Genomic DNA, 17,263 nt, shown 5'->3' on the forward strand with positions numbered 1-17,263 from the left:
TACAATTGTCTAATCTATTTAAATAAAATTATTATTTTGTGGAATATTAGACTTAAAGACTTATTTCATAAAATTTATATTATTAACGATAACAAATGTTTTTGGCTATATAATCAATATAATTCTAAAATTTCCAATATAATGGTGATTTTATTTTTATGATTATTATACCATGTTGACGCCTATGAAAGATCGAGCAGTTCCGTATAGGTTTCGTATTATTAGCTGTGTTAGGAAAATTTGAACACCAAGGTTGACGTTCTGGAAATTTTAAATATAAGTGACGTCACTTTATATAAATTGTGACGTGCAAGCATTTTTATATGAAAAATGCTATATATGAAAAATCGTACACAATCTCTCACATATATATTAAACTAAGTTTTACATTTGATTCAACATTTTGTGTTTGTGTATAGTTGAACTTTGTTAATTCATTAGCCAGAGATCGTAGTTTAATGATAATATTGTAGATCACCAACCAAAGTTGACTGCCGTAAAATAAAAAAAAAGTAATCTGATACTATGTTTTATACTCTGGCAGGCAACGGTGGGGGAAATCTTTTTTTTACATCTAACGTCATGGAACAAGACACCCTGGCATCTTTCGGCCAAGTAGGTTGCTAGGCCAGAAGACCCCAGGGTAGTGCCGGATTAACCGTGTTCCAGCTAAAACCGTAACCACCGTTCCAGAGAGGTGGTTTGGCCACTCAATGAACAACTAAAATAAAAACACTAAAACCTTACAAATAATCATACCCATTATCGAATTTTGCGGCCCGCAAAAAAGATGCAAAATAGTTTACCACTTTTACCCGCCGGCTTCCCCCTAAAACTCCCCATCGTAAGGGAGAAAAACTGAAAAAATCGATTTACCAAGAATCTGTCAGCCATAGAAAAAAAAGTTTTAAATAAAAAATGTAGCTGAGATAATTCTGGAAAAAGTATTTATAAGCACTTTTTACATAGAATGAAACGTTCTCTCAGAAATAACGCTTGTAGCGACCGGCGATTTTGAATGTTAGTTACGGACGCGAAATAAATTTTAAATTAAATTTGTAGACTCGACGGTAGAAATTGAATATCTTTTGATCAGAGTGTACTATCGACAAAAATAAAAATGAGTTTTAAAGTTAAAGAGTGCAGCTTTCTGCATTCTTAAAAATTGCAGATTATGCAATTTTTGTGTTTTACCAAAGTCAGTTTATATAAATGTGTTAAATAAATAAACGGTACGCGTTTTTTTCCACTTTGACGATTCTCATATCAATAAAATTTATCACTTTCGTTCACCGGTCGTGAACTAAATCTTTAAAACTTATAACATGAAATTTTGATGATTTAATTTTGAACCTAAACTTTAAAACTTATAACATGAAATTTTGATTTTAAGTTTGGGTAACAAGTGTGTGGCATTTGAAATATGTCTAAAAATCGCAGAATTTAAACTTTTAAAGTACAAACGATCACATGTCACGGGAAAGCTCTCCATGAAGGCCAGTATTAGAAGAAGTTTGTATCTGAACTTGTGCAGTTTTGAAAAACGTACTTGTGCGATTAAAAAAAGCAGTTTTAAACGTTTGATAGTTTGTTGACAGTTTGTTCGATAGTTTGCATAGTTTGAAATGTAAAATTTACATTCAGCGTTTTTTAGACCTATTTCAAATGCCTCACATTTGTTGCCAAAACTCAAAACAGAAATTGCATGCTGTAGATTTTAAAAAGTAGGATCTAGTAATGAAAATTTCATAGCGAACGGTTAATGAAAGTAATAAATTTTATTAATCTAATGAGAACCATAAAAAATAGCAGAAATCGCGAAACGTTCATTTATTTAACACCTTTATAAAAACTAACTTTATTTGCGGCAAAATACAAAAATTTCATACAAAAGATGCACTTTTCACCTTTAAAACGCATTTTTATTTTTTTAGACAGGATACTCTGATCAAAAGATATCGAATTTTTACCGTCGAGTTAATACAAATTTTATTTAAAATTGATTTCGTGTGAGTAGCTGTCATTTAAAATCACCGGTCACTTTAAGCGTTGTTTCTGAGAGAACAGTTTATTCTACACAAAAAATGCCAATAAAGATTTTTGTTTAAAATCATCTCAGCTACATTTTTTATTTGAAACATTTTTTTCTATGGCGACGATTTTTGCTAAATCGGTTTTTTCCGTCACCCCCCTAATACGAGCATATGTTTTAGGGGGAAGCCGGGGTTAAAAGTGGTAAAGTTTTTGCATCTTTTTTTGGGTCCCAAAATTGACATTCTTAGCAAAATTCAGCTTGTTCGTATAATTTTGAGAGGTTCAGTGGCTCGTTCGTTTCTGACGACTGAAGTACCTTGTAGGTTTAACAATACATTATAACAAATCAAGCAAACTAAATTTGCTATTTACTTTTTTTTCCAGCTAAAAATGACTAAGGAAACTCCAGACAAGTATCAATGCACGGCAAGTAATAAATATGGCAAACTAAAAAAATTTTTTGATCTTCAAATTGGTACGAGGCCACAACAACCTGAATCGATTGAACTTAAAACGGCTGGATCCGATTTTCTGGAGTTGGTAGTAAAAGTTCCAGAAACTGATGAAGATGCCATTGCGAGTAACATGGAACCACATTGGGTAAATGTATTTTACAAAGTGGAGGAAGCCGAATATTGGGATGAACAAGAATTTAATATCACTTTAGGTAATGTATCCATTTTGCTAAGTTGCTTGTAACAGTTTTACTTTACAAGTTAAGGTCGAATTAAAAAATAGTTAGTAAAAAATTAATTTTTTTTATTGGTACCCATTCTTCTTCTTCTTCTAATGGCGCTACAACCCTTTGTGAGTCTTGGCCTGCTTAACAATGTGCTTCCATTCTGCCCTGTCGGATATTGGTACCCCATTTTACTTATTTAAAGTACGCCGAAGCGTGTTTAAATTCAACTTTCAAAAACGCGCGTGTTTTAAAGTTACCATGACAGCATCAACAGTTTTAAGTATTTATCTGACTTGACAGAACTACATGACTTGTAACGTCAAATAAATAAAATATTACTAACAAATATTTTAAAAGCTTTATTCAAATATTTGAAAATCTTAATCTTTTAAATGAATGTGAAAAGTACAGTTGATATTGTTTGAAATATTTATACTTCCGTTTTTTAAATCAGAGGAAATGGTGTTCAAATGAATGCTACCGACTCTCGGAAGCCAATGGAGTTTTACTTCCATTCATGACACCCCCAATAATGTTTAAAACAATTTTCTTATTCTTCTTTTAAGCAATATACAACCAGAAATAACAATTAATCTGATGTGACAGATTGCAAATTAATTTTTGCTTTTCTCATTTCCATAATAACGAAAGGTATACTAATGTACATCACAAATTTAACCATTTTACATTAATAGCACTTATTTTTTCAATTTTTTGTAATGATAATACATGATTTCAAAGTGTACCAATACATATTTTATATATATTTAGAGTTTTCCTATGTTCTTATAGCAAATAAAAGTAAAGCAGACTGGGGATCATTGGTACAATTCAAATATTGAGATTTTTTAATGACTCATTCTTAGCAATTATTTAGTTTTTCATTAGTTTAAAGTTTATTCTATTTATTTAAAAACCCATTGAAAAATTTGACACTATCTATTCCTTATATGCTGCTTTAAGCTTACTTGTGAATGGACCATACAACCCAATATATAATAGCTGCACCCAATAAGTTTATTTTGGTGGAAATATAATGAGATAGGGAAATACCAGTTTCTAGTGCCATTTAAAAAAAGCATCCTTTAATCTTTTGCGTGAAAAAAACTTTATTGGACAAACTGTGTACTAAGAAACTGGTGCGACATAGCTGATGTAAACGCAATAATCGAAATAGTGAAGTGGGTCCCTGTGCATTCAACAACTAGCTAGAATGTGTATAGGGTACACAGTTTACTGCATCAAAAGAAAAAAGATTTTATAGGGGCGACGGGGGAATGGAACCTAAGGAAATATTTTTTTTAATCATACTAAACAAATTTAAATATAGGAGGGTTTACATGCACATTTTTGTTACATGTGACATTTTGTAAATAAAACCAATGAAAAGTGACAGAGCTAACTGATCTAAGTGCGAAAATTAAAGATTGACAGAAATCAAAGAAAATCAAACGAATCAATTATACAAAAACAAATGAATACACAGGATAAGATTCAATAAAGCTAAAAACGCCACAAATGATCCTCAACGCTCTAGTTGGAAAAGATATATCAGTAACATGGAACATGAGATCCATAGATGGCAGACAGTAGTATCTTCTTCTTTGAGTAGGTACCGTGTCCAAATTAGGCTCCATGGCTATTTGCCGATATTGTTCTCGAGCTTGCGCGACATGTAACAATTCATCTACTAATAAGCCAGTCCATTGACGAAGGTTTGGGAGACAGAAAGTAGTATAGAAAATAATAAATCATCTAAACAAATATGAAAGAGACACAACAAGAGCACATGGAAGGACCCTTATAGAAATCTGTGGTAGAACCTGAACCCAGACCATCTTAGGAAACACGAAGTTACTTTTAATCAGTACATCGTTAATTAAATAACAATACAGAAACTCGAGGAAGTCCTTTTTCGCTATAAAAAAAATAGGAAGCCACTGGAACGGATAAAATAGTCATGGAGATCTGAAAATACGGTGGCCCTCTTTTAAAATTTAGACTCATACACTTAATAAATATAATAAATATGTGCTGGAAGAAATGCGAAGTAACTAAAAAATGGAGAAGAACGGAAGTGAGATCACTGTTTAAGAAAGGAGACAGAGCTGAACTCTTTATATAAACAATATGCAAAAATAGTAATTGGAAGAGCACAAACTAATTTAGAAGTACTATTAAAATATGACCAAAATGGTTTCAGAAAAGGCAAATCGTACACAGATGAGGTATTTACATTTAAATTATTAATAAAGACGTTAATTTAACTTAAAAACTTAGGTGTTTTTTGAACTACACGACATCTTTCGATAAGTTAAATCGTGGACTGTTATCTTCTGACTATGACCGAGATATTCATAATTTCAATTGAGCAACTCTCCAAATATGGTTTTGACTTGGTTTTGTAAATTTAACAAAATGCTTTAGCCATAACAGAAACATCTCTTCGTTGTTTCAGCCATTAAATGTGACGTGATATTCAGGTTATAAGTAGGGGAGAGGGGGGCAAGTTGTTACATAATTGATTCTATTATTTATTTGGGCAATAGTAGATCTTTTATATGAAAACTAAAATCGGATTAAGGTAGTTGATACATTTACACAAATAATGTTAATTTTAATTTATTTAAAAAATCATATTTAACATTTTGTTATTATCAATTTAACTCAACTTGTAAATTGTAACAACATACCCCACTATGAGGCAAATTGTTACAGTCCATGGGGTAAGATGTTACAATAGAAAAAAAATTCTAAAAACTTCCCACAACATTATTTAGTGGTCACAGAAAAAACCCTTGCTTAGCTACAAAAAATATTATAAACATAACACAAAATGAAATAAAATAAAAAATGAAAATCTGAACAAACCTGTTTACAAGAATGTTAAACTAGTCACTATCGGACGAGCAGTGAATACAAATATAAAAATCATCGTCTTTTCCACAAGCAATATGTGCCCACTTTTGACACACAATGCATCGAATCCATTCTTCGTTTTTGGACTTCGAAAATGGAGCTATACATACCAGACACGTCGATTCCTCATCCTCTTCCGAGCTTTCAGAATCTGATTTTTTGAAGGTGTTTTTGGTAATGACGGTCCGTTTCTTACATTTTTTAACAGTAGTTTTTACCTTGTTTCTTGATTCACCTAATATGTTTCTTTTGGTTGCCCCCACATTTTTTTTTCTTTGTCTTGCCTTTTCTTCCTCCTCCAAAGCTGATTTAATGGGAGTATCAGTCAAAACAGAGGAAGTTCTTTTCTTCTGACCCCCTTTGGATTTCCTTGGCATTGCTTTTGGATAAGGCTTCAACTCCTGGGGCGTTATATGAGTAGGTGAATCGACAGGTTCATTTATCGCCAAGTTAAAATCTGTGCTTGTAGAAGGTTGCTGTTGGGAAGGAGTTCTATGTGTTTCGGTGCCAATAGGTGCCGGATCTGTGACTACTGTTGCGTTTATATTTTCTGTTATTGGCCTATTTGTTACCTCTGCAGGCAAGAATTCATCATCTTGAAAAATTTCTCTGTTGTATGGCCAAATTCCTGTCACACTAAATCCTTTTTGTATATTGAGAGGTGTAACAGCAAGAGGAAATGAATCTTTAAGAACGATAGGTATATCGTAAATGTTCATTACTTTACCGGGATTAGATCTTAACCATGCATCTGCAGCACTATTAAAATATCTTTTAAGTGGGCCAAATACCGTCCTATCAAGCGGCTGCAACTTGTGTGATGTATGTGGCGGGAAACTTAAAAGAACCACTCCATTTTCTTTGCAAAAATTCAACACCGGAATAGACAAATGAGACTCGTGATTATCTAATACCATCAAAACGGGTTTCTCTTTGCTACATCGTACAAACTGGACGAAATGTTTCATAAACAACAAAAAGTTATCACATGTCATCCATCCAGAGGAATGAGACGCACCTACACAACCAGGAGGTCCATTGGCTACCATAACATCTTTGAATTTCTTTCTCGGAAATATTAAAAAGGAAGGTACAAAATTTCCAGTTGCGTTGACAGCTAATGCCAAGGTAACAAGTTGACCTCTTTCTCCAGATGTGATAGCACCTACCTGCTTAGTTCCCCTTTTTGCAATGATTTTTGTAGGCCTTTGGACAGTTGTGTGTCCAGTTTCGTCCATATTGTACACTTCTTGGAGCTCAAATTTATATTTATCATAAACTTCGCCGAGATTGTTAAAAAACTGTGACACATTATGACGATTAAACGCGGTAGCTCGACCCATACTAGTAGCTTCAGGTGTCCGGACTGATAAAGTTCTATGCCTCTTCAAAAATCCATATAGCCAGTCTCTGGAAGCTATTTCATTAACCTTCCAATTTTCTGGAACAGATATTTGGTTGGCTGTTGCATATTGAAATGCAAATTTTCGCAAATCAGAAGTTGTAAGACCGTAATAAATTTTAGCAGAATGCTCAGTATATTCGGCAAGTTCCTCTTCTTCAGCATTGTTAAATATTTTTCTGGCCGTAGCGTAGCCAACTAAGTTCTTGTTACTGTTTTCAGCACCTAAGTTTGATTTTCTTTTCATATAGCGGTGCAATGTCATAAAATTAACTCCATAGCGAGTAGCAGCATCCCTAATTGACAAGTGTTTTTGTAAAACCGATTGCGCCGCCCTTTTAAATTGTTCGGTTGGAATAATACCCCTTGTGGTTTTCTTGGTATACGTTCGCACCATGTTAAGCTATCTGAAAACAACCAAAACAATTTCATGATAGAAAAATTTAATAAAACCTAATCTGTGTTTCTAACATGCTTTGCGAAAATAAATGTAGATAGGTTTGCTATTCATTACAAACAAATTACTATCTACAAAATATGTCTGATCATAATATTGGATTTTTAGTGAAATCATAAATTATGGTAACCATATTGTAACCATTGTAGGTATTTCGATATATTCTTACATTAACGTGTTCGGGGCAAGTTGTTACAGTAACAACCTGTAATAACCTTAAATGAGGTTAAGTCAACGTTTTTTGATAAATATTGAGAATCAATTACTAACAATAGCATGCCAATAACGAGAAATATATACGCTTCAAAACTATATAATACACATATTTATACTACTTACCAATTTCTCACAAATAAAAACAAAAGCCACCTGACAACAGTACAGTTTTAGACCCGAAATTGTGTAACAACTTGACCGTGTAACAACTTGCCCCCCTCTCCCCTATTACTTAAAATACAACAATGAAGACCATGGTTAGGAAAGAAAAGCAGAGGCAGACCACAAATGAGATGGGCTGATGATATTAAGAAGATCGGAGGACACAACTGGAAGCAAGTGGCGCAAAATAGAAGACACTGGATTGATTTGGGGGAGGCCTATGTCCAAAGTTGGATTACTTAAGGCTGAAGAAGAAGAAGAAGAAGGTGTTACCTATGAATTCTATTATCGTTGGTACTTCTATAATGGTACTTCTAAAATGGTTTGTGCCCTTCCTGTTACTATTTGTATATTGTTTATATGAAAAGTTCAACAGGTTTATTCCTCGGTAGTTCTCGCCATATATCTTCTGTCTCCTTTCTTAAACGCATTTCTTCCAGAACATATGTATTTTTACTTTACTTTATTTGTATTTTTAACAGAAAAATGCCACGTACCAGTGGGTCTAAAAACACTTGATACTGTTTCTTTTAACTCAATTTTGGTAAAAAGAGGAGATTGCTGACTTTGTTACTAGGACCCTCATATTTATTATGTGTATGGGTCTAAATTTAAAAAGACGGTTCGGGTTGCACTACAGATTTCTATAGTGCTCTTTCCGTATGCTATTTAAGTGTCCTTTTCATATTTGTTTAGATACTTTATTGAATCTTATCCTGTATATTTCTTTGTTTTTATCTGTTTGTGTATGCAGGTAATTGAAATAAGATTTTTTTCTTTTCAATCGTGTTGTTAAGTTCAGTGATATATAATTGAAACCCCTTTCTTCTTATAGTTTGTTTTTCAATCACGGTTTGAGAATATTAAGTTTGTCCACTACTAAGGAGTTATCTCTTCCTACTTCTTCTACTCTAAAGACCTGAGACAACATGAGACAACATAAATCGTTGCTTTCTTGGATTCATGTTGCTATTAAAAATATTATTCATAGTTCTTGTGGCTTTTTTTTTTGGTAGTCACATACTTTCTTTTATTTTTTATTAGGTTATTACTATATTGAAGTTTATAAAACAAAATGTGATAATTTATAACACCAAAATAAATAAAACTGACCAACAGTGCCGTTAGTGTTCTTATCTTTAGCTGCACTATATAGAATTGCCACCAGTATTGTGGTTTTCTTTGATTCTTTGGTTTAATTTGTTGTGATTTAAGAATTCAAAGTGATATTAAAATAAAAAAAAGACAACAGTAACAAAGTAAGAAAAAATTGGAACTAACGTAAGATTAAAAATTACTAAAAAATTGATAAAAAAATGTTTATTAAAAGAAATAAATAAAATAAAATTAGATACCAATTCCATAAAATTATTCATTATTAATAGGAAAAACATCAAATATAATAATATTTATGAGAATTTTAACAAGAAATTTCAATAAGCACAAATGATTAATCGCTGCTCTAAGTCCATATTTGAAATTATTCCCGATATCCAAATCCAATACAATCATGCCAGAATAATTTAATATTAAAGGCAAGACAATCCTAACCGCAGATGTTGTTTGTCTTATTTGAATTCTCGCTGAGAATTGGGACATATGGTTGAAGCAAAACGGATGTTGTATTGAAACATAATACTAAGAGATTCAATACGTAAGTGGATTGTTTCATATAAGAAAGAAAGAATTCAATTTGTATCTTAAGCACATGTTTATAGGTTAAAAACGGTGAGATTTGTTTCGTTTTCATATCGGGGATGAAAAGAAAGTGAACTCTTACATGACCTCTGATGTTTATTTACATCCTTAGACAATAATATATATTGTTCAGAGTGGTTCAGAGTAATAGCCATTATGTGTTTAAATTGCACCTTGTTACTTTTATTATTATTGTCTCAAATTAATACCACACCTATTATAGTTAAAATTAGGGCTATTATTAACGTAAATAATTTAGCGAAATAATTCAAGTATATTAATGAAGTATTATTTATTTTATTAGTCAATGTACACAAGGCCGGTTCTAGGGTTTTAAGCGCCCAGGACAAAACAAAATTTGGCGCGCTTTCATAAAAGAATATATCGACTTTACTCCAAATAAAAAAAGGAATAATAAAAAGGCAAAAAATCAAAATTACATAATAAAGAACTGTGTAAAAATTTATTTATTTAAAAAATAATAAAATAGTTATTTACTGACAACTGGTGAAATATATGGAATAGCATAATGAGCGCATTTGAAAAGTAAGTTATACTATTTTTATTGCATACTTGTAACATACATACACGATTTTTTGTAATGCTATTTGTCAAAAATTCAATAACACAGTTAACAATTTTTTTTTAAATAATTTATTTTGAAATGTTCTTTCGCACAACATCATCAATAGCCTCATAGTCATGCTGTCTCTTTCTGCGGAGGATGCGTTTTTGTATAAAGATCGGTTCAGTAGAGATTGTGGATTTTCTAAACGGCTATGACCTCAAATATATATGCTCGTCGGTTCGTCCAAAATTTTTAAAATTTGTACGATCGAAGTAGTCACGGTAATCTGGTCTACGGTAACCTAGTCTACCTACTAACTCAGCTAGCTCTCTCGCGACTACAAAGCTTCTTTAAAACAGGTGGAACGATAATTTTGAAGATATTTAGAATAAGATTGTAATAAATTAAAATTATTATTTAAGTTTATTGAGTTGGCGTATATCGCTTAACTCACAAACAATGTTTATGTGGGAGAACAGATCATACCAAAATAACTATTAATACTAGAAATGAATATTCGCATATTTGTTCTGATAGTCATGTCGTGCACCAGCGTCCTTAGAATTATTATCTACTTGTATAAGTGCATCATGTATTTCAGTTATTTGGAATCTCAAATAGGCTAGGCGGGATCTGTTTTGGATTGGACATTTTCCATAGGAAGCTATTTTTTTGCTGGAATCCGTTCAGGATGTGCCCAATATCGATAATCACGATATGCGCCAGTCGCAAACCCTGTGCTACATTTTTTATTTAACAAAATCTGAAAACAATTGAAAATTTCTCATTTTTTTGCTCCTATTTTCGTTTATAATTCGGAAAATATTGATCCTAGAGAAAAAATTATACGAAATTAAAAGTTTCGTTATTCAATTTTACACAATATTTCGTTAGCTAGAAATTGAAAATTTAATGTTTATTGTTGAAAATATAGCAATAATTGGAAAAAAAACTACAAAAAAATGAAGTTAATCCTTTAAATGTTTTCGACTTTCTAAACTTGACTTACAAGCTCCATATTCCGCCTAGAAAAACATTTTAATATGTTTAAAACGTGTGCTAAATTTTGTTAAGATCGGTCGGATAGGTTTTGCATAATAATTTTGCAATCCAGCCTACTGGAAAAAAATCGCAAATTTTCAAATTTATAGTAGGCCCTAAATAAGGTCCTGAGATAATTTTTTTATACATAAAGGAAGGCTCAAACTTTCAAAAGCTCATAAAATTATTCAATTTGTTTATAAGCCTAAAAAATGTTTAAAACTTTAAAACAATTTCTAGGCTCTCCTAGTGAACTGATTTGAATTTTACAAAAAGCGTTTGAAAGTTTGAGCCTTCCTTTATATATTATGTAAAAAAAAATTTCAACTATCTGAGAGCCTTATTTAGGGCCTACTATAAATTTGAAAATTTGAGATTTTTTTCCAGTAGGCTGGATTGCAAAATTATTATGCAATAGCTATCCGACCAATCTTAACAAAATTTAGCACACAACATTTAAAGGATTAACTTCATTTTTTTGTACTTTTTTTTCCAATTATTGCTATTTTTTCAACAATAAACATTAAATTTTCAATTTCTAGCTAACGAAATATTGTGTAAAATTGAATAACGAAACTTTTAACTTCTTATAATTTTTTCTCTATGATCAATATTTTCCGAATTATAAACGAAAATAGGAGCAACAAAATGAGAAATTTTCAATTGTTTTCAGATTTTGTTAAATAAAAAATGTAGCACAGGGTTTGCGACTGGCACATATCGTGATTATCGATATTGGGCACATCCTGAAGGGATTCCAGCAAAAAAATAGCTTCCTATGGAAAATGTCCATTAGGGTCTGAATTTCTACAGATCCCGCCCAGTCTAAAAGGCTTTATACATGATACACAGTTAAAGCACGGGCATCTTCTTTACAAATGCGAGCATTATGTTCTTCATGTTAGAGCTGTTGTCATATCCTTTTTCTCTACAATTATATAAGTTCAATTAAAAGTCATTTATTAATTGTGTAATTATGAAATATAATGAGTGTTTGTTTATTCTTCAATCTCTTGGTAGCTAATAAAATGTTCCTTGATTTTTAAGTAGCTGCCTTTAAAATCTACAAAACAAAATTAAAATTGTTCTTTATGACTAATATCAGTGGACAATTTAAAATAATAGTAATATATTTCGCTTTGCGGGTAGGTTCCAAAATATCATCGTGGACAGAAGATGCCAATAATGTGATTATCTCATTTAGTATCTATTTACTGCAATAAGTAATTGATATTTCATTTGATATTATTCGACGAGTATGTTCATGTAAACAAACGTTAAATTTACTGAGAACTTCAACTAACACCAAGAAATTTCCATTATTTTCAGTAAAAAAATATTTATCCTTTTTCAGATACGTATACATTGACGAGTCTCAATTCCAGCACAAAATATGAAATCGTAGCCGCAACGAAAAACGTCGCAGGCCTCAGTGCTCTCTCGAACATCACTTACTTCAATACTACTGCCGATGACGACACCGGCACCGCTTCATCTAATGCAGCAGCATCATTTAGTTTAGCAATTATTTATACGATTCTTTTAGTAATTTGTAAATTAGCTTAAATATACATTTAAAATGCAAGGTAGAATTTAATTAATTAATTTAATTTTCAGGAAAGTAGGCCAGACCGCAAATGTTGAGTATGTCAAACAAAAAATTTAGTAGTAAATATTTATTAAAACTAATAATTCACTAAAAAAGTTAGATTTTTTAGTAAAAATGGAACTCAACAACAGTGTGCTAAATGCTCTTAATAGGAAATATTTATTAAAACTTTCTAATGATAATCACCACATACGCACTTTTTGTATTTTTCTTCTCGAAAAAGGATCCTGAGGGATCGCTAAAGTTGGAGAGTAAAGCTGATAACAGTTGGTTCAGCCGATTCGAAAGTGGCTGTAATTGGCATATTTGTGCTGAGAAATTAAAAGGAATGATAAATGTGGCAACACCAACCAATCCATATTCAATTTAGATGCGTTTGTCTGGTTTATCTATGATTTGGAAGTCTAATCGTAAAGCTTGAGTGACAGTTTCTCTTTTTGAGGATTAGTTTGGTCATAATTTTATACCTAAAGTCGAACGTTATTATCAATCTAAACAAATTCCATTTAGCCAAAAGACTTTTGAGATTTGATTTGAATACAAGGCCTCTGTCATCCGCTTATAAGTATTTCGACCTTCTTAGGTCTCCTCAGAGCGACATAGGTAGAAGCTCTGGATTGAAAACAAATCTCTCTTGTCATAAAAGCATAATTATTATAACAATAATTATATAGGAGTAGTAGCATTTAGTAACAAAATTAGTAGAAAATTTCTTACTTTGCGAAACTAAATTCAAATATTTGTCTACTGCGCTGTTTATACTATATAAAGCAGAAATATTGATGAATTCATCTGCAAGGGAAATCTATAATTTGCATTCCACGACCTGCCGTCCACCATAACAAATATTCTTCGTGGATTACTTTCTACTAATACTCCGAAAATAAGATAATTCCATTATTTTAAAGTAATGGTAATCATCGACAACGCACTAGGTCATTCTTCTGCAACTTTAACTAGTTTTGACCCACGTGAGACAGTACAATTTTAACCAGCTAATACAACCAGCTTATTTCAACCGATGGATTAGGGAGTCATTAAAACTTTCAAAGCTAAATACACTAGACGATCATTTGCACACGTGTATGAAGTTATAAAAAAAAACAACGAGCTCTATAATAAAAGCTTTTGAAAACAATTCAACGTTTTATCCAGTGAAAATCATTGGAAAATCTTGGAATGAAATTTCACAAAAAACGTTAAATTGCGTCAAGAAAAAACTGTGTCCTTTTTTTATCACTTACACTAAGCTCAAATTGATGCCAGAGTCTGATGAAATTAGTAATGCGACTAAAGATGTTGTTAATATCGCCATGCAAATAAATTTAAAAGTGAATAGTGATGACTTTCAATAACTATTGTATTACCACAATCAAAAGCTGATAATTGATTAACTCATAGAAGTGCAGAGCTTTAAGTAACCATTGAAAACTTGACCGAAGGCCTTAATTTAATTAAAAAGGGTTTAAAATTTTTATAATTTATAGACTAATTATAGACTACAACGAAGAGCACATTTCTATCAAATTTTATGGAGTCTTCTATAACAAAATACCTTGTGGACAATTTTATATTTGTTTATCATAAGCTTTTAATAAAACTTTTTTGTGTAAATTGCTATTTTTTAGCGTCTGGTTCTGATTAAAAATAATTTAATTCTATACATACATTATACACTGCAATGATTTGTGCCCTCCAAATAAAATTTGGCAGGACCCTGGTCTACCTGGCCTATCGGCTATACGGCCGTTAACGAAACCTCTGCCCCTACGAGACCGACACCAAAATGAAGGTGCCACGCTACGTACACAAGGAACGTCTCGTGGGGCTCAACCTTCCCCGTAGTACCTGTGTTGCGATTACCACACCTACCCGTTATCCCGCCCCCGGGCGGATAGGCTAGGCAGGCGGAGGAATTTCCACTTCGCACGTAGACAGGTCGCCGCCGAGGATCTCTCCTCTACCACTCCTAGATCTCCTGGCGGGTACGTGCCGGGGCACCCACACCACGCCTGACACAAGAACAGGAGAGGTATGTACGGGCCCAGCTCGTTCAACCTCGCCAGGCTCTTTTGGAATGAGAGTAGAGTGGTCCCACAAGAGCCTCGTCTCGGATACTAGGAGTGTAGACCGGTGACCGTGTCGCCTAAGCGACCGTGTGCGTTTCTACAAACCCGACACCTCAAGCGACGGCTCTCCACCTCTCGATTCCTACCCATTAGTCGCCTCTTACGACAGGCAGGGCTTTCTGACCTCGGCCGTATTCTTATTTCCGCGAGATGAACGGAGACATACATTATACAAGAGATAAGTCACCAATCCGCAGAAGAAGTATCGGACGAACGCGCAAAAGATGGAGTGACAACCTTCCATAGAGGTATTAATCCGCCAATGAACAAGCAGAATTGCTTATAAAGAGGAAGAAGAAGAATAAGAGGAAGACATACATTATACGAAATTATACTCTGACTTAAGCGACTTGATTCAACAGCGTTATTTGCTGAAGATAATAAATGCTAAAAAGTATTACTCTTATCAAATATCATCATCAATTAGCCTATATTTGTCCACTGCTGAACGTAGGCCTCCTGTGAAATTTTCACCTATTTCTATCTTGAGCTTCTTGCATCCAGTTTGTGGTGATGCGCTTAATATCATCCGTCCATCTAGTCGGTGGTCGTCCTCTGCTTCGATAAGCCTCTTGCCTTGGTCGCCATTCCAGAATATTTCTGGCCCATCTATCATCCGTTAATCTGGCAACATGTCCGGCCCAAGCCCATTTAGACATGGCTATTTTTTCAACTGCATCTGCGACTCCTGTTCTTCTTCTTATTTCTAGGTTTGGTACTTTATCTCTGATGGTAATACCTTATATTGATCTTTCCATAGCGCGTTGTTGTGTAACTCTTATTTTATCTATTGTTCTTTTTGTCAGAGTCAGTGTTTCTGCACCATATGTAAGAACCGGAGAATAGACTTGAAAATGTTATTCAATCTACCAAAGTCAGCCCATGTGAGACCATGTGAGGCTGCTCACATGGGCTGCCTTATCAAATATATTTTTTAAGAAAAATTGTCCTATCATAATTTTTAACAAATTTAGTTGATTATTACAGGAATATAATAGGTTTTTCACGAAAATTAAATCATTTTCTTTGCGCGTATTACAAGTGTTATGAATAAACGAGGTTGCGCGGTACTCGCACGTCGGATAAAAATTGCTACAACTTTTTGATCATTCAATTTGGAAATGGAAAATTACTCAAAAAATTTCTTTACATATTAAATTTTAATGTAAAATTGGTTAAAAAGGGAGATTCAACAATTTGTAACACAAATTTATAATGAGAAAAACACATCCAACGAGTAGCATACGATTTTTCAAAAAAATTGCCATTCTCTTTATAATTAAAATAAGAGTTCGGACGCATATCATTTTATGTGACAATGTCCATAGTATATTGTGTCAAAATTAGAAATCGACATATTTAAATCCAGTCGAGATATTAATAGTTAAATATAAATATTTATCAAATCAAAATTTTAGATTTTGACTTGTTTATTTACATGTTCCCCCACTCCCATTAATAATAGTTAATTAAAAAACGTTCAAATTTTTATTACGAACATACTGGTACCAAATTTACCCGGTTGCCAGCCAGTTATGTGTTTATCTAAAACTAAAACACTTTTTGCGGGCTCGGGGCTCGTCTAAAAGGCTTGACGTGCCTTCCCCAGTGAATACAGCATTCTAGAACACATATCTAATGATTAACTAATAGTAATTAATTTAATTAAACCACATACTCAATTGCAGTATGTTATTAATTGGGAATTGCAGGTCTGAAGGCGCCTGAGTTGGGTCGATATATTGCGTTGCTAACTAATAATTTTATTTTTGTAAATACTTGCTCTTGATATAATGAATACACCAACATTTAATTTCTGCAAATTTCACAGCGAAATATTAAAAAGAGTGATATTCAGCGTCAAATATAAAACAATTTTATTCAGTGAAACAAAAACATAAAACTGAAGAAATATAATATAGATTTATTAATTTTCATTTAAAAAATACTTTCAATAAAAATTTAATATTGCGCTTGAAATAGTGCTAATAGAAGTAAAACCATTTATAGATGCCTGGAAAATATTTTTTATATAAAATTATAAGTTTTTATATAAAATGTTTACTACTGAATCTCAAACTTACGTTCATACAAATACTTGTGATTTTTGTTTTGATTTTTTTTATGCATTTTTTATATTTATGTGCTGGATTAATTTAAAATAGCGGTAAAATATATATTTAATGGTTTCTTTTAAAATATTAATAATTTAATAATTAAAGTTTATGTTAATAATGACAATTTATTAAAACTTACTATTTTTACTCGGAATAAGCCACAATGTTAATTTAAAATAAGTTTATTTTGATGTTTGGATGTTCACTTCTTAAACTGAAACAAATTTTT

General features: G+C 32.4%; 1 protein-coding gene across 3 annotated transcripts in view; it reads left to right on the forward strand.

Annotated features, from left to right (window-relative positions):
- Positions 1 to 12,762, forward strand: part of LOC140439443 (fasciclin-2-like) — a 195,352-nt gene extending 182,590 nt beyond the window's left edge. For all 3 annotated transcript variants that reach the window (XM_072529347.1, XM_072529348.1, XM_072529349.1), the window contains 2 exons: positions 2,419 to 2,701; positions 12,534 to 12,762. In XM_072529347.1, coding sequence (XP_072385448.1) covers positions 2,419 to 2,701; positions 12,534 to 12,745 — 495 coding nt within the window. In that variant the 3' untranslated portion in view covers positions 12,746 to 12,762. The remainder of the gene's footprint in view (positions 1 to 2,418; positions 2,702 to 12,533) is intronic.
- Positions 12,763 to 17,263: the final 4,501 nt, after the last annotated feature.

This window comes from Diabrotica undecimpunctata, chromosome 4 (genome assembly GCF_040954645.1).
Source record: "Diabrotica undecimpunctata isolate CICGRU chromosome 4, icDiaUnde3, whole genome shotgun sequence".
In the NCBI taxonomy this organism is placed as follows: domain Eukaryota; kingdom Metazoa; phylum Arthropoda; class Insecta; order Coleoptera; family Chrysomelidae; genus Diabrotica; species Diabrotica undecimpunctata.